Source organism: Gracilinanus agilis, chromosome 4, assembly GCF_016433145.1.
Source record: "Gracilinanus agilis isolate LMUSP501 chromosome 4, AgileGrace, whole genome shotgun sequence".
In the NCBI taxonomy this organism is placed as follows: Eukaryota; Metazoa; Chordata; class Mammalia; order Didelphimorphia; family Didelphidae; genus Gracilinanus; species Gracilinanus agilis.
In genome coordinates this window covers 151,760,883-151,778,051 of record NC_058133.1, presented here as the reverse complement: position 1 = coordinate 151,778,051, position 17,169 = coordinate 151,760,883, and the positions used below count along the sequence as shown (strand labels likewise).

At 32.9% G+C, this 17,169-nt stretch overlaps 1 protein-coding gene across 6 annotated transcripts in view; it reads right to left on the bottom strand.

Moving 5' to 3' along the window:
* ARID4B (AT-rich interaction domain 4B) overlaps positions 1-17,169 on the bottom strand; it is a 212,676-nt gene that overhangs the window by 46,853 nt on the left and 148,654 nt on the right. For 5 of the 6 annotated variants that reach the window (XM_044671619.1, XM_044671624.1, XM_044671622.1 and 2 more), the window contains exons 13-17: positions 13,865-13,959; positions 13,028-13,125; positions 11,619-11,859; positions 10,660-10,835; positions 6,457-6,708 (exon numbers count right to left, since the gene is read on the bottom strand). In XM_044671619.1, the coding sequence (XP_044527554.1) occupies positions 6,457-6,708; positions 10,660-10,835; positions 11,619-11,859; positions 13,028-13,125; positions 13,865-13,959 (862 nt within the window). The remainder of the gene's footprint in view (positions 1-6,456; positions 6,709-10,659; positions 10,836-11,618; positions 11,860-13,027; positions 13,126-13,864; positions 13,960-17,169) is intronic. The other variant, XM_044671621.1, reaches the window with a different exon arrangement.

The following is a 17,169-nucleotide window of genomic DNA, read 5'->3' as shown; positions in this document are numbered from 1 at the left end:
CTTCCTTTCTTCCATACTTTCATATTACTGTCCACTCTACAGCTGTCCTCCCAGTCATCAAGGCCTACAACCTAAGTGTGATACTTAATTCCAACATTATTTCTCACCTCCATATCCAATCAGTTGCTATAACCTATATCTTTTACATTTATTATATTTTCATATATGTCCCTTTATGTCTTCTGACACTGCAACCACAAAGCTATAAACCGTCTTCACTTTATACCCAAACTACTATAGTAGCGTCTTCACTTTATACCCAAACTACTATAGTAGCCTGTTGGTTCATTTCCCTACCATAAATCTCTATCCACCCCAGCCCATCCTCCACTCAGCTGTCAAGATGATCTTCCTCAAGAACAAATATATATTTTTAAACCCTTACCTTCTTTCTTAGAATCAATACTGTGTATTGGTTCCAAGGCAGAAGAGCAGTAAGGATTAGGCAATAAGGGCTAAGTGACTTGCCCAGGGTCATACAACTAGAAAGTATTTGAGGTCACATTTGAACCCAGGAGCTCTTGTCCACAGGCCTGGCTCTCAATCCAACTAGCTGCCCCCTCAAGCACAAATCTAAACATGTCAAACCATTCTCTTCCCCCCATTCAATAAACCAGTTACTCTCTATTATCTCTATGATCAAATATAAAATAACCTATTTAGTCTTCAAAGTCCTTTAAACCCTGACTCCTTCCTATTTTTCTAGTATTCTTAAACCTTATTCCCCACATATAGTATGATTTAGTGACACTGGATTGACTCCTTGCTATTCCTCACACATGTCCTGACATGGCATTTTCATTGTCTATTTCACATACCTAGAACTCTCTTTCTCTTGCCTTATTACCACTTCCTGGTTTCCCTTGCTTCTTTCAAATCTCAGCTAAGTCTCATCTTCTGTAAGAAGCTTTCTCCAGTTTTTAATTTTAGTGTCTTCCCTCTGACATTATCTTCAATTTACCCTGCATCTTGTTTGTACATAGTTGTTTACAGGTTGACTTCTTCATTAGGGCAAGTCACTGTGAGTTCCTTAAGAACAAGGTATATTTTTGTATCCCCAGTACACTCTGAGCATATTGGCTAGCCCATTTATTTTATTTTTATTATTATTATTCCTATTGACTCCCAGAGGAGCATAGGGCTGCAACCATCTCACACCAACGGACTCTGTTCTGGGCAACTTCCCCCAACTGGGCATCTCACGCCAATGGACTCTGTTCTGGGCAACTTCCACCAACTGGGCATATCTTTGCCAGGTCTGTTTTGGCCTTCCGATTTTTCTCCTCCCTGGTGGGTTCCATATTTTTTTTTCATAGCGTCCTGACTGATGGGATTCTGAATTGTTCTTTCCCAGAGTCTGGTATTGGAGATCTTTTCAGGCCATCTGATGTTCGAGATTTGACGTAGGCCTGGAGTTTGTTGGCTTTTGCCCATAGTATGCAATTAATAAAATGCCTGTTAACTTGACCTACATCCTCCAAGAAACCTCAGCTAGAAGTGATATTAACCTCTGAATTTACACAGCATTATTGGTCATCTTATCTGGGTTTGTGTCTTACCTCACCAATTAAAACATATGCTCCTTTAATATAGAGGCTACTTCTTTACTCTATCTAAGCCACTCAGTTAATATTTGCTGATTGACCAAAATGAGCATATTTCAATCAGTGGTAGGGATTAGTATGCAATAAATGTTGATTACATATAATAACATAACCATATTAATGATATTATTAGTATGCAACAAATATTAAATAAGAGGACTTCCCAATTCCATTGTAAACAATTTCACATATTTGCCCATATTTCAAAATTACTATTAATATGCAGGTCATGATCCTGACTTAAGCAGTGTGAGGGAGGCAAAAAATAAGAAAGTTTACTTTTAACTTTGGTTCTATCATTGCTGTCTGGAACTGTAATTTCAACAGTATAGCAAAGTCCTGGTGTACACAGCCCCTCCCTTTCCATTAGCAACAACTCTGCTGAGAGGTAAGACTCTTTAGAGAGTTGACCATGTAGCTCAAAGATTAAATGACCTACCAAGAGTCACACAGCTACTGTGCATTGATAGCATAATTTTAATCCAGGACTTCAAGGCCAGACATTTACCTACTCTAACATGTTTCCAGACTTGGTAAATTTTAATGAATAAGAAAATGTGTCCAATGAAAGGAGCAATTAATGAATCTGATTCCTATATAATTTTAAAGACAAATTGTTTTTGTCCTTTTACACTACTGCAATCAAAAATAAAGATTTAATAGGGTACTTGGTGGTTCAGTGGTTTAAAAGTCAGGCCTAGAGAAGAGGTCCTGGGTTCAAATCTGACCACTGGCACTTCCCAGGTGTGTAAACCAAGACAAATCACTTAACCCTAATTGCCTACCCTTACCTATCTTTTGACTTGGAATTAATATATAGTATCAGTTCTAAGATGGAAGGTAAAGATTTGTTTTTGGTTGTTTTTTTTTTAAGATGTAAGTCTATAATCCTTAAGCCAATAGTGGCATGTTTTAAAAAATTTGGTGTAGGTATAACTCATACTTGAAAGAAGGAATTTTAAATTAATTTCCAAGTTAAATGTTTCAAAACTTAAAACCTGGGTTCTTGCTTTCATGATTAAATACATGAAAAAAACTGGAAAATGTCTTTTGGCTTAATTGTTTAATGTGCTACAAGGATAGATATACTTAAAATGAGAAAAGATCAGTTACTGACAATATGCCAGATCTTAAAACTGAGAAATCTTACAGTATTCTTTCAAAGGTCCTCAAACATTCAAATAATGAATCCCCAAAACACGTCATTCTTATACTGTTTCAGTGAGAATATTTCTCAAGAATATTTCAACTCTATTCTTTAAAAAAAAAAAACAACAACAACTATTCTTGATTCAACTCTTTCTAAATAGGTCATTTATTTCATCATAGATAAACCAAACTGCCAATTTTAGGTAATAATTTCAAGCCCTCTGCCAAAACTCTGATCCTAAAGGCTAACTACAAGCAAAGAACAATTTTCTTTTATTTCAACCTCACCTAGGCTCTGATAGAATTTCTATGATATAGACAAAGAGAGGCAACAAAGAGAATGGGGAGGAGGGATGGTGCAGAAGGGTGCTGGACCTACAATATCACTAGCATACAAGCTCCCTTCACAAATGCAGACTAGACTGGCAATTCATCTGACTCTTCTGTAATTTACCATGTTTGAGAGTTGCTTGGGGCTCTGAGAAATTAAATTACTTTTCCGGACTCACACAACAAATATGTGTTAGTCAGGACTCTCCAGCTGTAAGGCTAATTCTTTGCCCACTGTGCCATGTTGCATTTTTTTTACGTTTTTAAGTCTTTAATAATAACATTAGTAACCATTAATTTAACCCCTGTGGGTTGCTGTTATATTGTCTATAACATTCAAAATACTTGATATGCCCCAAAAGAAAAATGCTTTCTTATTATACTCACAAAAAATTAAATAGCCTTAATTTATAGGTCTTATAGAAAAATTCACCAAAGTTAGGTCAATTTATGGACTCAGAAGCGCTACTTATTCAAAGTAAAATCACAAATTTTACAAATGGAAGAAAACAGCTTAACAGCTTTATCAAGCAAGAAATGGTCACAAATTAAAATAGTAGAATTAATAATATTAAAATTCCTCTTCAGAAATTAGGAAAAAAAATCCAGTCAATTAATCCAGTCATGAAAACTAAAATTAAAGCAAAAAAAAAACCACAACATATACTAACTATAACTTGAATATAGGTGTTAAAAATTATGATTTTTAGATAAGACAAAATTTCACATATATATGAAATCACATTCTATAATTTATAAATAATATTTCTTCATACAATTTAATACCATATCTTCAGTAAATCTCTAAATTAGGAAGAAGCCATCCATTTTTGACACTGTTTCTACTTCAAACAGTTGCTATCAAAAAAACCACTAACCACCTACTTGTACTTATACCTTCATAGAAGAGATCCATATTTCTGATTCATCCTTTCTATGTGAATTCATGAACACTATCCTAGGCCCCCAAAATAAAAGATACTGAAAAATGGCTGGAGAGCTAATGAAATTTGTTACAGTCACCACTAGATATACTTGAGAAAAGGAGTAGTAAATTCGAAAAAAAAATCTATTTAATGTGATATTTTGGCTATTATTACATAAAGGCATATGAATTTTTTTCAAATAATGTATGATTATGATCTATTTTGTTAAATCCTGAAAGGATTTTATATGATATTTGGAGAGCCATTTACCCAGTGGTTCATTCTATTTTTCAATAAAAACCATGGCTTAGAAAAAAAATCTGGCTACTGAAATGTCCTATCACCTTCTCAGTGATGAGTTACAATAAAAGAGTGTCTACCTGAATTCTGATACAACTTAAAATATCAAAATTACTCCAACTTACTTTTTTTATATATTGGAACAAACTATATTTATTCTCCTTTGGTCAACACATTCCAAATCAAATAGCAGAAGCATAAAATTTTCTAGTTGAAAATTATTAAATTAATCATTTAACTGCTATTCTTAAATCATCTGAGTAGTGTGATTCATGAATCAAAATTTATATACTAAGTGAGTATCAGAGATCATACTATGCAAAAGTTAAAAAAAAAACCTATAAATCTAATACCTTCTTCACTAAATTTAAGGTATCAGATAAATGACTGGAGACACCTTTTTTTTAAACTACTACTGGAAATTTAGGATGGGAATTGATAGAAGAAAAGAGGAGAATGCTTCAAAACTGGCATGATCAATTAGATGATACCTACTTAATGCTATCTTGTATATAATACGCAGCAATTTTTTAGTTCTGGTGGTTCAACTTAATTTTCCTGGTCAAACCCAGTATTTTATAGTTTTGTATAACAGAAGAAACTAGTCACAGTTAACAGTATTCATAAAGTTCACTGTTTAAAATGACTATCAAAAACTGGTCAACAACTACCTTTAAGCTCTCAATTATCTTCTTGTAAAGAAGTCTTTCAGAAGCCAGCCTTTAAGTTTAGGAGAAACATATACTGTTTAGACAGCATTAGGACAAATAATAACTGAATATTTGATTTATGTACAGTGTTGAACTGAAAAACTATTTCTCAATGGCATCTGAAACATCTTATGTTCCTGTATAACTAATGTGACTTTTATATCTGTGAATTGACGTAGGTACTTTAAATTCCGGAAATCTTCTTAGTTTGGAATGAGTAGAATGAATCCCAGACACATTCTTGAAGTTTTCCTTAGCACTGGAGTTGCTATGGTATCCCAAGCATCAGGATGGATTGAAATTATAGTTTTCACAGAATGAGAAAAATAAGTGGATTAGGCAGTGCCTCCAATCCTTTCCACTGCTGGACCATGATTGCAAAAACCTGCTTTTAAGAAGTTGAGAATTTTAGATGAAGTCTTCCTGACAATACTGCCATTAGCCAGAACCATACTCTACCAGGAAGTTAAATATAAGAATGGCAATCCTCTTTGAAGTACCTCAGAAAAGTACTTCTGATAATTTCTGTGTCTGTTTCTAAGAAGACAATATTTGGATTTCCAGCTATTCCAAATACATTAATGGACATTCCAAGAAAAGTCCATTTGTTAAGCAGACAACTAAAGTGTCAGATACCAAAATCTACTCTATTTAAGCTTCATGAAGAATTTATTTGGATAAAGTCTGGCTACATAAGCCAAAGACACTATTTTTCAAGATAAGAATTGTAGCATAACCCAAAACTGAACTTCAGCCTTGAAATCCTGTTCCCCAGGTCAGTGGCAGCTGAAAAGTGCCATCCAACTATTTCTTTGAGTAGAGTTGAATTCTTTCAGTTATGATGTTTGCCAGTGTAGGAGATGGTCCAAAGAAACTTCTGTTGCTGCTGAAATGAAGTTATAATGCAAGGCCTGTTGATGAGGAGATAACTGGAGAACAAGGGCCTTCTTGAAGAAGGTAAAGTTTTCAGAATCTCATCCCTAACTATTGAACAAAATGAGATAAAGATGACTTAAGAAGATTACGAAGAAGACAATGCAGCAATGCAGTTGAATATGCAAAAAGCAGATGGCCTGATAACTGGCTTGGAGACACTGAGAAGTTCAAAAGTCTTTAACCTTTTAAAAAATATTATCTTCTATCACTTCACAAATAAAGTTGCTTTTCTTAAGCTACAGATGTTAACATAAAAACTGTCAAGACGTAATTATTTCTCTTTAAACTATAATCTAAGGTGTAGCACTCAAAACATTAAGAACTATATAGATGTCACTAAATGTGGAATTTACATGCTAAAAATCTAAGTATTTTTGATATGGTACAACGACCTTAATAGAATATCAACAAGTCTGTCATTCAACAATCAATTCGTTTTTAAAATAGAAAAGTATTTTAGAAGTATTTTTAGGTAGTAATCACTAGCTAAAACTCAGTTACCTCACATTCCATCCGCAGTAATGCACCAAGTAAAGGACCTCTCCACCTTCGACATCAGAATCTTTAATACTAGCTTCATACATTTTCTGATTTTTCCCTCGTCCATACCGCACTTGAACTTTCATGCCTGGTGGATAGCATTCAAACTCCTCTTGCTCATTATTGTCATCGTCATCATCTTCCTCTTCCTCCTCCTCCTCCTCCTCTTCTGCTTCTTCTTCATCTTCATCTTCCTCCTTATTCGTTTCATCTCTTGAAAGGTTTAAAAAATTGCAGAGTTAATAAAAGACACTTGATAAGTTTTTCAGTTCCAACCCACATATACTGATAAATATTGTGGATGTGATTGTTTCTGGGAACAGCAGGTTCCAAGTGCATGAAATTTTCTGATTTTCAAATTAATATTATCACTAAAAATGGCAGCAAGAGAAGCTCTTAAAGAAAGTGAAGAGGCAAAAATGGCTTCATTTAAAGAAAATTTCCATCAACAGCTAGAAGAACTGAAGTGGTGCTGTATACCAAGGAACTAGTGAGGTTGACTGTAACAAATTTTATCTTTAATTATTCGAATGTTTATACATTTTGTTTAGCATTCATTGGACTCCACAGTCATTTTTTTCTTTTTGTTAATATTTCCCTCTCTCACTTGGGTATTTCTAATTTTAAGATACACCGAACCAAACCAAAATCAAACCTTTCACTAGTCTTTTAAGATCTTTCAACCTTAAAACATGTGCTTTGGATGTAGTCAAATATGTTAACCAACAATTAAGATATCATTTGACCTTATACAAACAACATCCGCTAATTTTACCACTTCCTCTAAGCATTGTCTTACAATTAATTTCTGATTGACATACATTCTTTGATGCAATGTTCTTTTATAGTCTACTCAACCTAAAATTCCAACATAATGTATATGTTGAAGGCCAATTCCAAATTTCACTCCTCAAAAGTGAAAGTTACATACAACCATAAAATAAGTTTGAGCATTCTCAGCAATGTACTCTTTCTGTGATTTAGTATTCCTAGCATTTGCAGAAAAAAGCCAAATAACTATATAAATAACATAGAAAATACCTACATTAGCACAAAAACATCACAAGATATACTTAATCCAGAATTAAAAGGAAATAACTTCAATATGAACACTAACGCTACACTAAATATTTCATTTTTAGTCTGCTATTCACAGCAATACCTACACTTAAAACAACTCATTTCTCTCAAAAGGGATCACTTCCAAAAGACAAATAAAAAACTAAATATTGAAGTCCACAACACATCTAGAATTATTTCCAGACTAACTTACAGACACTGTGAATGATATATCTTATGACAAATAACACTACTCTACAGATAATTTTGATCTTACTTCACTACAGGTAATATTTAATACCTAATCTAAAGTAATTGCATAACATGCACCACATACCACATATGGAACACAGAGATACAAACAGTATGGTTAGAGATTTTTGTTCCTTTCCCTTCCCATCATTTTCAGAAGAAATTCCTAAGACAACAAAGACTTGCCAGTTTTATTATTTCGATATTCACAAAGCATAATTCCCAATTCTGCTATAAAACACAAAGGCTAAGTTTCACAGCTATTTTTTCTTCCATGAAGTCATTCACTGAATACTATGTAAATCATACAAAAAAAAGGGCACCAAATTGTGAGCTTTGTCTCTTTTTAAATAAAAACATATCTGGGGGCTAATATATATATATATACATATATATGTATATAAAACGATATATTGAGATAAGTTTTAAAACAAGAAGTATTAAAGTAGTCTTGTTTTTCAGGTGAGCATTAGAATCCTCAATAACATTTCTTTAAGTAGGAAAGGTTAAAATCTCAAAAATACCACTTCCATGAACACTAGCTAAAATACAAAAGTGTGCTTTAGAGTACACTTTGTTACTACACATCGGACTTAAGAGAAAGTCAATGAATTTTCTAAGTACAAAACAGATTTTTTTTTCATTTAGTATCATTTGAAGTAAAATACAAAGTATTTGTATGCTGCCCATCAACCTGGTTGATCAGGAAATTAAAAGAAAGGAAGGTGTACATACACAAAGTAATGTTCAAGAAAATGGCAGCAGAAATAATGGTAGAGAAGCATGATGATTATTGACTGAACAAAAAAAAGGATAAAGTTCTTTACTATTTGACTGGAATATTAAGATCATAAACTGTATTTCACTGATGATAGAGTATATATTTTAGTACAAAAAAAAAGTTTAATCTTTGAGAACAAAAGTCCTGTTTCCAGATCTCAGCACTATTAAATAAAAAAACAAGGAAAGTATGTAGTGCTAAGTCCAAATTCTTACAAAAACAGCAAATAAATTAGATATTACAAAGTTCAGCACTGAGCATACTTGAAGTATAATACAAATGTTACACAAGAATAATAACAACAACAATAAAACAAAACTATAATAATGTTTAGGAAGTAAACTGGGAAAACTCTTACTGGTTGTGAAACAAATACTTAATAAATTAGTCAAACAGGTCAATCAGAATAAAACATCAGATCCATTTAATATCCAATAGGGATACAAATCAAATGAATTTCTCCCAAATAACAGATGGGAGTGAACAAGAAGCAAACATCACAATTAAATTACTGGAAATAAACCAAATCTAAGAATTCACTGCTCTATCCAACAATGCAGTGGCAAAATCAAAGGCTATAGAATTAAGAAGTTGAAAAAACAAGCAGGATGCCCCAAAAAACAATGTTTTCAAATATAAAATGCATTGCAATATGCAGACTAAAATAATGTATTTATATATACACACAGGTATGTGATATATATTGATATACATATATCAAATAACATTGTCATAGAAACAGAATTATTTCAACGTTATTGGATATAATATATATAAGCTATATATATATCTATATGTTTATACATACATTCATTTCAATTTACTTTCTTTTAAAGAACCACATTTTGCTTAGCAGATTATTCTAAGAAACACAAAATACTCCAACAGATCTCTTCCCTATTTCAAGTCAAACTCTTAGAGGATGGATTTCATACCTAAAGTATATAGAGAGAAAACAGAAAACTCTAGATGATAGCCAATTCCTTAGGCAACAAAAGTTTAAAGATTAAAAAAAATTTAACTAAATAATCCTTTAAAATTTTATTTCTAGGTAGCTTTCCAGTAATATTCTTTAGCATGAAATTAGTAAATTAATTTCTGGTATTCCCTAAATGTGTAATAGTTTTTAATTTTAGCAATTAGCTTTCTTTAGAAGAAAGTGAATCAGTATCATTAGTAAATTTAACAGCTGGAATGCATATGAGAAAGAAAAAATAATAAAAAATTGAAATGTGCATGGGGACAAAAATCCAAGGAATATTTTGTAAGAAATTCCAAACACAAATAAGATCTACTGGAAGGCTTTGCCTACATTCTTCTCCTATATCATCCCACCTCCCTTGGCACTTTGGATTAGTCCCTCGTGTAAAGAGACACAAGGCTAAGGTCTCATAGAACAGAAGAGCCTACTACAGACAATTTAGATATTTTATTTGTCCACAATATACTTTGAATTGCAAAACAGTGGCTCATAGGCCCTTAATAAACTAACAGGAATTCCTAGATTACAACTAAAAAACCTTTTTGCAATAGACATTTTTGCCCACTACCTCATTAACATTTTAAATGAATTAAGATTTTAAAACCTTTTTATGTAAGATATAGACATACATACACATACATATGATCATCATTTTAAAATCTAAGTATCTAATTCCTGTTGTTAATTTCTTCTCCAGAAATAAAAACATTGACCACAACATGTATAAAATCTACAGACACCGAGTTGCCCACAAATGATGGGATGGTGCTCTTTTCCAAATATATCACTATCTAGCAAGATATAATCAACAAATAAAGTAGTAAGAAGCAATTTCATTTTTGTAAAGTTTCTCATATTTCTGAGCCAAGAAAAAGAGAAATGAATCAGAAAACCTCATTATTTCCTCCCCATACAATGATATTTATAGGGTCTAGGCCAGGCAAAATTTCTAACAAGATGAATCTAAATCAGGTATGCATTGGATAAATTAAAATACATAAACAACATGAAGTAATTAATCCAATCATTTATTTACATCAAACTAACTTAGCTTTTTAAAATTATTTTTTACCAAAAACAAATGTCTTACCCAGATTTTGCTTTTTCTTCTTCTGCCTCTACCTTTGTGTTGAGCATTTCATCTACCTTAATTGTCTCATCTTCTTTAACTTCTAGATTTTCATTCTCTTCTGTTTTTTTAATGTTAAGTTCTTTTTCCTGATCAGACTGAGTATGTGTAGGTTCTGACAAATTCTTTTTATTACCCTAGGAAAATATTAGAGAGACTAAGGCAAAATTTTTAAAAATTACGATACGTATTTTTATATTCATGATCTCTGAGAGTATACCCAGAAGAATGTATACTCTTTTTGAGTGGGAAATGTTGGTCGCTTTTGTCTTTGTATCCCTAATGCAAAGGTGCATGGTAGGGGATTAAGAGATGTTTGATCAATTGGAATGAAACTAATTGCTAACAACAAAATATTTAGTATTATTTAATTCACTATTTAACTTTTTAAGTACAAAATACTACAGTAAAAAAAAGTCAAAGAATGAAGTGGATTGTAGGGCAAGTTATATATATATATATATATAAAAATGTCATATGTTCATTGTCAGCACCCTATACCAAGAAGGGCGATTCTGGATAAGAACATTATTGGATGTCTCCATAAGTTTTATAGGAAAATTTGTATCCAGTAGTATAGTTATAGAAATAATATTGATGTTTAAACTGCATTTAAAAGATTCATTAAAGACATTTTAATAGGGTTTGGCATTAATTCATACTCTATTACTACTTTTGTAAAGAATAAGAAGATAAGACAAATTATGAAATTAAAAAATTATTTTAAGCCTCAAGAAGGCAAAAATCATTAATTATAACCTTTTGTGTCAAAAATAAAATATGGTTATAATGCTTAAAATTAAACAAAATTAGCAGATATGGAAGATATATTTTGTATTGGACAAACTTTTTAAGTTTAATTAAGAATTATAACTCAAAGCATCTACTAATAAGTACAGCACAGATAGAATCTAGTTTACCAGACAAGGTTTGATATTTTCTTTTCTTTCGATTTCATCTTCAGCAGGTTTTTCTTCTTGTAATACAGTATCTCCTTCCTCTTTAACTTCTGCTTTTATCTCTGACTCAGGTTCTTCCTTGCTTTTTGTTTCTTTTGCATTTTCACAATCCTTACAAGGCTTGTTAATCATCTTCTCTGGTAATGCCATCTGAAATTCAATGTTGGCTGACCTACAATACTCTTCAAAGCCATATAAATATCTGTAAACAGTAAGACAAAATTTTTTTTTATAGAAAAGACTCAATAGTATAAAAGATTTTACTGTGCCAATTCCTATCATGACTAGGAGGGCCTAGATAGTTAATGCGGAGTCATCTAACTTTCAAATTCAGTGATTCTTAAACCTGTGAAAATTGGCTATAAAAATATGTTCATTCCTCTTTTATTTCTTAAGGAACTAAAACATAACTTCATGGTAGCTAGGTGGCACAATAGAGAGAATACTGGACTGATGGCATGGAGGACAGTCAGTGAAAATGCAAAGTCAACACAGAGAGCATCTTGTGTAAGTATATGGAGAGTAATAAGGTATAGAAAGAATGGAAAGGCAGAAACAGGTTAAGTTATAAAGGGAGTTAAAAGTCAAATAGAGAATTTTATATTTCATTCTGGAAATAATATGGAGCTAATGGAATTTACTGAATAGGAAGATGACACGGTCAAACATGTACTTTAGGAAGAAGATTTTGATAGTTGAATAGAGGTGGTACTGGAGTGGGGAAAGAGACATAAGGCATGGACACCAACCAGATGTCTATCATGACAGTCTACAGGTAAAGTGATAAAATATTAAGGTAGAGAGGAAAACTCATTAGATATATGTGGTGAGAGTAAGAAGTCAAGGATAATGCCTAAAACTGAGGTTGAAAACCTGACGGATGAGGATGATTCTCAACTAGTGATTGGTAAGTTTAGAGAGAAAGATGTCATGGGATCTGAGAAGCGGAAAACACTCTTTACATATACTTTTTTCTGTGATTCACTGTTCCACCAAAAATAGTGAGCTTATGTTGGTCACTTACTTATTGGTCCCTGCCTGGAGGAAATAGCCCACCCTCTAAAGGTCACCTGTCATAGATCTGAGAGATGTTGAGGTAGGAGTGAGGGTGGAAGATTTTTCCAATGGTATTTGGACAGCTATGGCTAAGAGTGTTGCAAAGATATTGGTATGGCTAAAACTGCCCTGATAAGCCTACATCCAGCAGAAAGAGGAAAGTTGGAAATTTATACAGCATTAAGAGTAAGAGTGGTTGTACTAGAGACAAAGTCTATAAATGAATTCCCACTCTACTCATATTCCTACTTTCTGATTGGTTAGAGTCAGGCTATATAGCCCTGACTCAGGAAACCACTACTTTTAACACTTACTTTTTGTAAGCACATTTAACATTATATCCTGCAGCTGAATTTAAAACAGGGATTCCAAGATCTTGGTAGACTTGCTTCCATATGGCTCCACTTTCAATCTTTAATGAAAAATAAAATAAAAATTTATGTTAATAGATGGGAAAAGAACAAATTTTAGGAGAAAGCATATTCTATGAAGGATAATGCTATTAAGCAATTAATTAATTAATAGAAGTGATTTTAAAAAATTAACTTGATACAACTCATTACTAACTGAAAAGACAAAATTTAAATTTCATTCTCTCCTCTAGAAACTACCATTCATGTAGGATTTGCATTAAATTTAAAATAACAAAAACATTTAAACAAAATATCCCCTCACCCCCCCCAAAAAAATTTTTGTGCTGGGTACCATATCAAACAGAAGTTAATTTCTTGGATTACAATGATTTACTGAAGAACTTACGATAGTAAATTTAAAATGATTAAATTGTGATGTATTTGTTTCAATTTTTTTTTAACCCTTTCCTTCCACCTTAGAATCAATACCATTTATTGGTTCCAAGGCAAGAAGAGCAGTAAGGGCAAAGCAATGGGGGTTAAGTATCTTGCCTGGGGTCACACACTAGGAAGTGTCTGAGGCCAAATTTGAACCTAAGCCTTCCCATCTTTAGGCCTGGTTCTCAATCCACTGAGCTACCCAGCTGCTTCCATTGAGTTTCATTTCTTAATAAAATTACAAAGTTGGCATATAATAATGACTCTTTGCATGTCAAAAAACTAACCATTTCTTTCTTCCTTATAATTTCTCAATCCTTTAAGGTTTTGATGTACTTCACTATTAATTTTAATACTTACATTATCAAATCCTCCAAGTTTGTGTACAAGTCTAAATAACTTAAAGAGATTCAAATTTCGATATCCAAGTACAGGTCTTTTATTAATAGGTGTACCTATTAGCAAAACAAAAATTAATTTAGATTTTTAAAAAAACATAAGAATTAAAATTTTGTGAAGTTGCAAATGTTAATAAAAAATGAACTATATTTTCTAATCCTACCAGAAGGTATATAAACAATAAATTAAATCAAATTAATGTTTTTTTCTTCCTAGTCTTGCCAATATTTCTTCTATTGCTACTTTAAGTAACTTGCAAATACTAAACTTTAAACTACAGCCAAGAAATTTGAATTTAAAAAAGAAATACCATACCTTTAATACAATAAGTGATACATGTATGTTCTTTATTAGGATAACATTTCTGAGAAGACAAAGTAGGATAGTGTGGTACAGTGGGAAGAGTGCTGGATCTAGGAGTCAAAAGTCCTTAGTTCAACACTTGCTTCTATTACTAAGTAACCTTAGGCAAATATTGTGTAAGTAAAATGTTGAGGATAGACTAGATGACCTCAAAGGTTTCCTCTACTTCAAATGATTCTAAGACCTCATAGATCTTACACAAATATGAAACTTCACAGAATAAACCTTCATTTTTAATGTACAATACTGAAATAAAACATCAGAAATGAGTCTGTATTAGACAAAGGAAGGCACAAGGAAAAATCCTTTAATAATACATAATGGAGAGAGTGTACAATATGTTTCAATTCACATTTCATTTTGTCATATATTCCTCTAAAGTGTATTCAGAGAACTTTACTAATTGTTATTTATTTTTTCAGAGAGCTGGTAACTACAGAAGGAACAGAAGTAGGTAGAAATGAGGAATAGAGCAATAGGGCAAGAAGAGGATAACAACACAATGGGTCTTAGAAGATAACCATACAGAAGAGCAATCACAGTCTTGATATTTCTATCACTCGAAAGAATTTGACTTCCATGATTAAGAATTATGAAATTCCTTTGTTTGACAAGAATTTACTATCTAAATCATTTTCCAATCATCTTCACATCATGTCACTACTGGTCAGTCAAGTCCATTAGTTGATAAGCAATTACTAAACCTCTATTTATATGCTTGGCACCCAGCCAAATGCTAAGGATACCAAGAAAGGCAAAAACAGTCCTGATCTCAAAGAGCTCCAAATCTAATGGGGGAGATAATGCAAAAAACTGTACAAAGCATACATAAAATAAAATGGAGATAATCAACACAGCAAAGACACTATTCTTAAAAGGGTTCAGGAAAAACTTCTTGTGGAAGCTGGGATTTTAGTTGGGACTTGAAGAAAACCTCAAGACAGAAAAGAGGAGGGAGATGAATTCCAGGCATTGGGAAAAGCTAGTGAAATGCCAAGTCAGGAGATAGAGTTTCTTGTGTGAAGAACCAAGGTCAGTATTATTGGACTGCTGAGTATGTGTAGGGAAGGGGAGAGGAAAAGGACTGGAAAAGACTGGGGAAAAATAGGAAAAGGACAGGTTATGAAGCACTTTGAGTGCCAGAGGATTTTGTATTTGGTATTGAAGGTAACAGGAACTCCTTTATTGAATAGGGGTGATATGGTCAGATCTAAGCTCAAGGAAGTTTAACCTGACAGCTGAATGAGGGGTGGATTATGGTAAGGAGAGACTTGACACAGGGAGGTAAAAAAGCAGGCTACTGTATTACACTAGCCATGAGATAAGGAGTTCCTGGATCACAGTAGGGGTAGTGTCAGAAGAGAAAAGGGGACATATATGAGAGATATCATGAAAGTAAAACCACAGGATGTTAGCAACTGATTGAATATAGGGTTAAGAGTGAAAAGCTAAAGATGATAATTAGGTGATGCAGAGTAACTTGAACAGTAATAGGGAAATTTGGAAGAGGAAAGTTTGGGGAGGGGTGTGTGAAAATTATGAATTCAGGTTTGGACACCAAGTTTCAGATGTCTGTGGCACATCCAGTTCCAGATACCAATGAGCAGTTGGAGATATAAGAATGGTAGTTAGGAAAGCTAGATAAGTAGACATGAGAATCCTCAACAAAGAGATGATAATTGAATGTATGAGTGGATGTGATCAACAAGTAAATTAAAGGAAGGAGAGGTCCAAGGGCAGAGACCCAGGGGACACTCATATTAACAAACATGATCTAAATAAAGATCCAACAAAGAAGATTAAGGAGTTGTCAGATAGTTAGGAAAAAAAATGAGGCTAATATATGAAACTATGGAAAGAAAATATCAAGAGGAAAAACTGACTAATTTATTATCAGAGACTACAGAGAGGTCAAGGAGAATGAGGATTGAGAAAGGGACCATTAAATTTGGCAATTAAGAAATTAGTACCTTTAGAGAGAATGATGGAATAATGATATCAGAAGCCAGAACACAAATTTAAGAAGAATGACAGGAAACCCTCTTCATGTGAGATGAGGTAAAGGACATCATGGCAGGATGAATCTGACTTATGAAAGAAGAGGTCGTTGGGAAAAGGGAGGGCTCTAAGGGAAAGGGCTCAATGTTTTCCAGATAGGGAAGATATGGGTATATTTGTATGCAGTATGAAATAAGCCAGAAGAGAAAGAAATTGAAAAAAAGAGTAGCAATGATAAGAGGAAATAGTGTGTAATGGGATCACATGAACAATTTGCAAATAAATGGGAGATGGAGAGGAAGGAAGAAAAAATACAATCCTACATCTCATATTTAGGTCCAAATTTAGTTATTAAAATTCCAAAGCATTCAATTTATTTACTCCTACTTTCACATTTGTTCCCCAGAAGTTAAGTCCTTCCACACACTCACTGCTTCTATGACAATTTTCACTTTCTTCCTATTACCACATTGCTATTGTCTACTACTATTACTACTTTCCATTAACTCTACCTATACCTTTCATTTTCATTTGCTAACTCCTAGAAAATTATTTATACTCATTGCTGCCATTTTCTCCCTTTTTATTCACTTCTCAACAATTTGTAATCAGGCTTCCGACACCAATTAACTCAAAATGCTCTCTCCAAAGTTACTAACAATCTCTTTCTTGACTTTTCTATAGCATTTGATGCTGTTGGCCACCCCTTTCCTTCCAGATATTCATTTCTCTGTGGGTTTTTATTAAAACGCTTTCCCTGCTACTATTTCTGCTGTGAGGGCTGGCCATTCCTTTTCAGACTCTTCTGCTAGATAATTATCCATATTCTACCAGCTAAGTGTGATAATACAACAAAGCATTGTCCGTTTTCCTCTTTTCTCTAAATACAAAGTTTTTGGGTGACC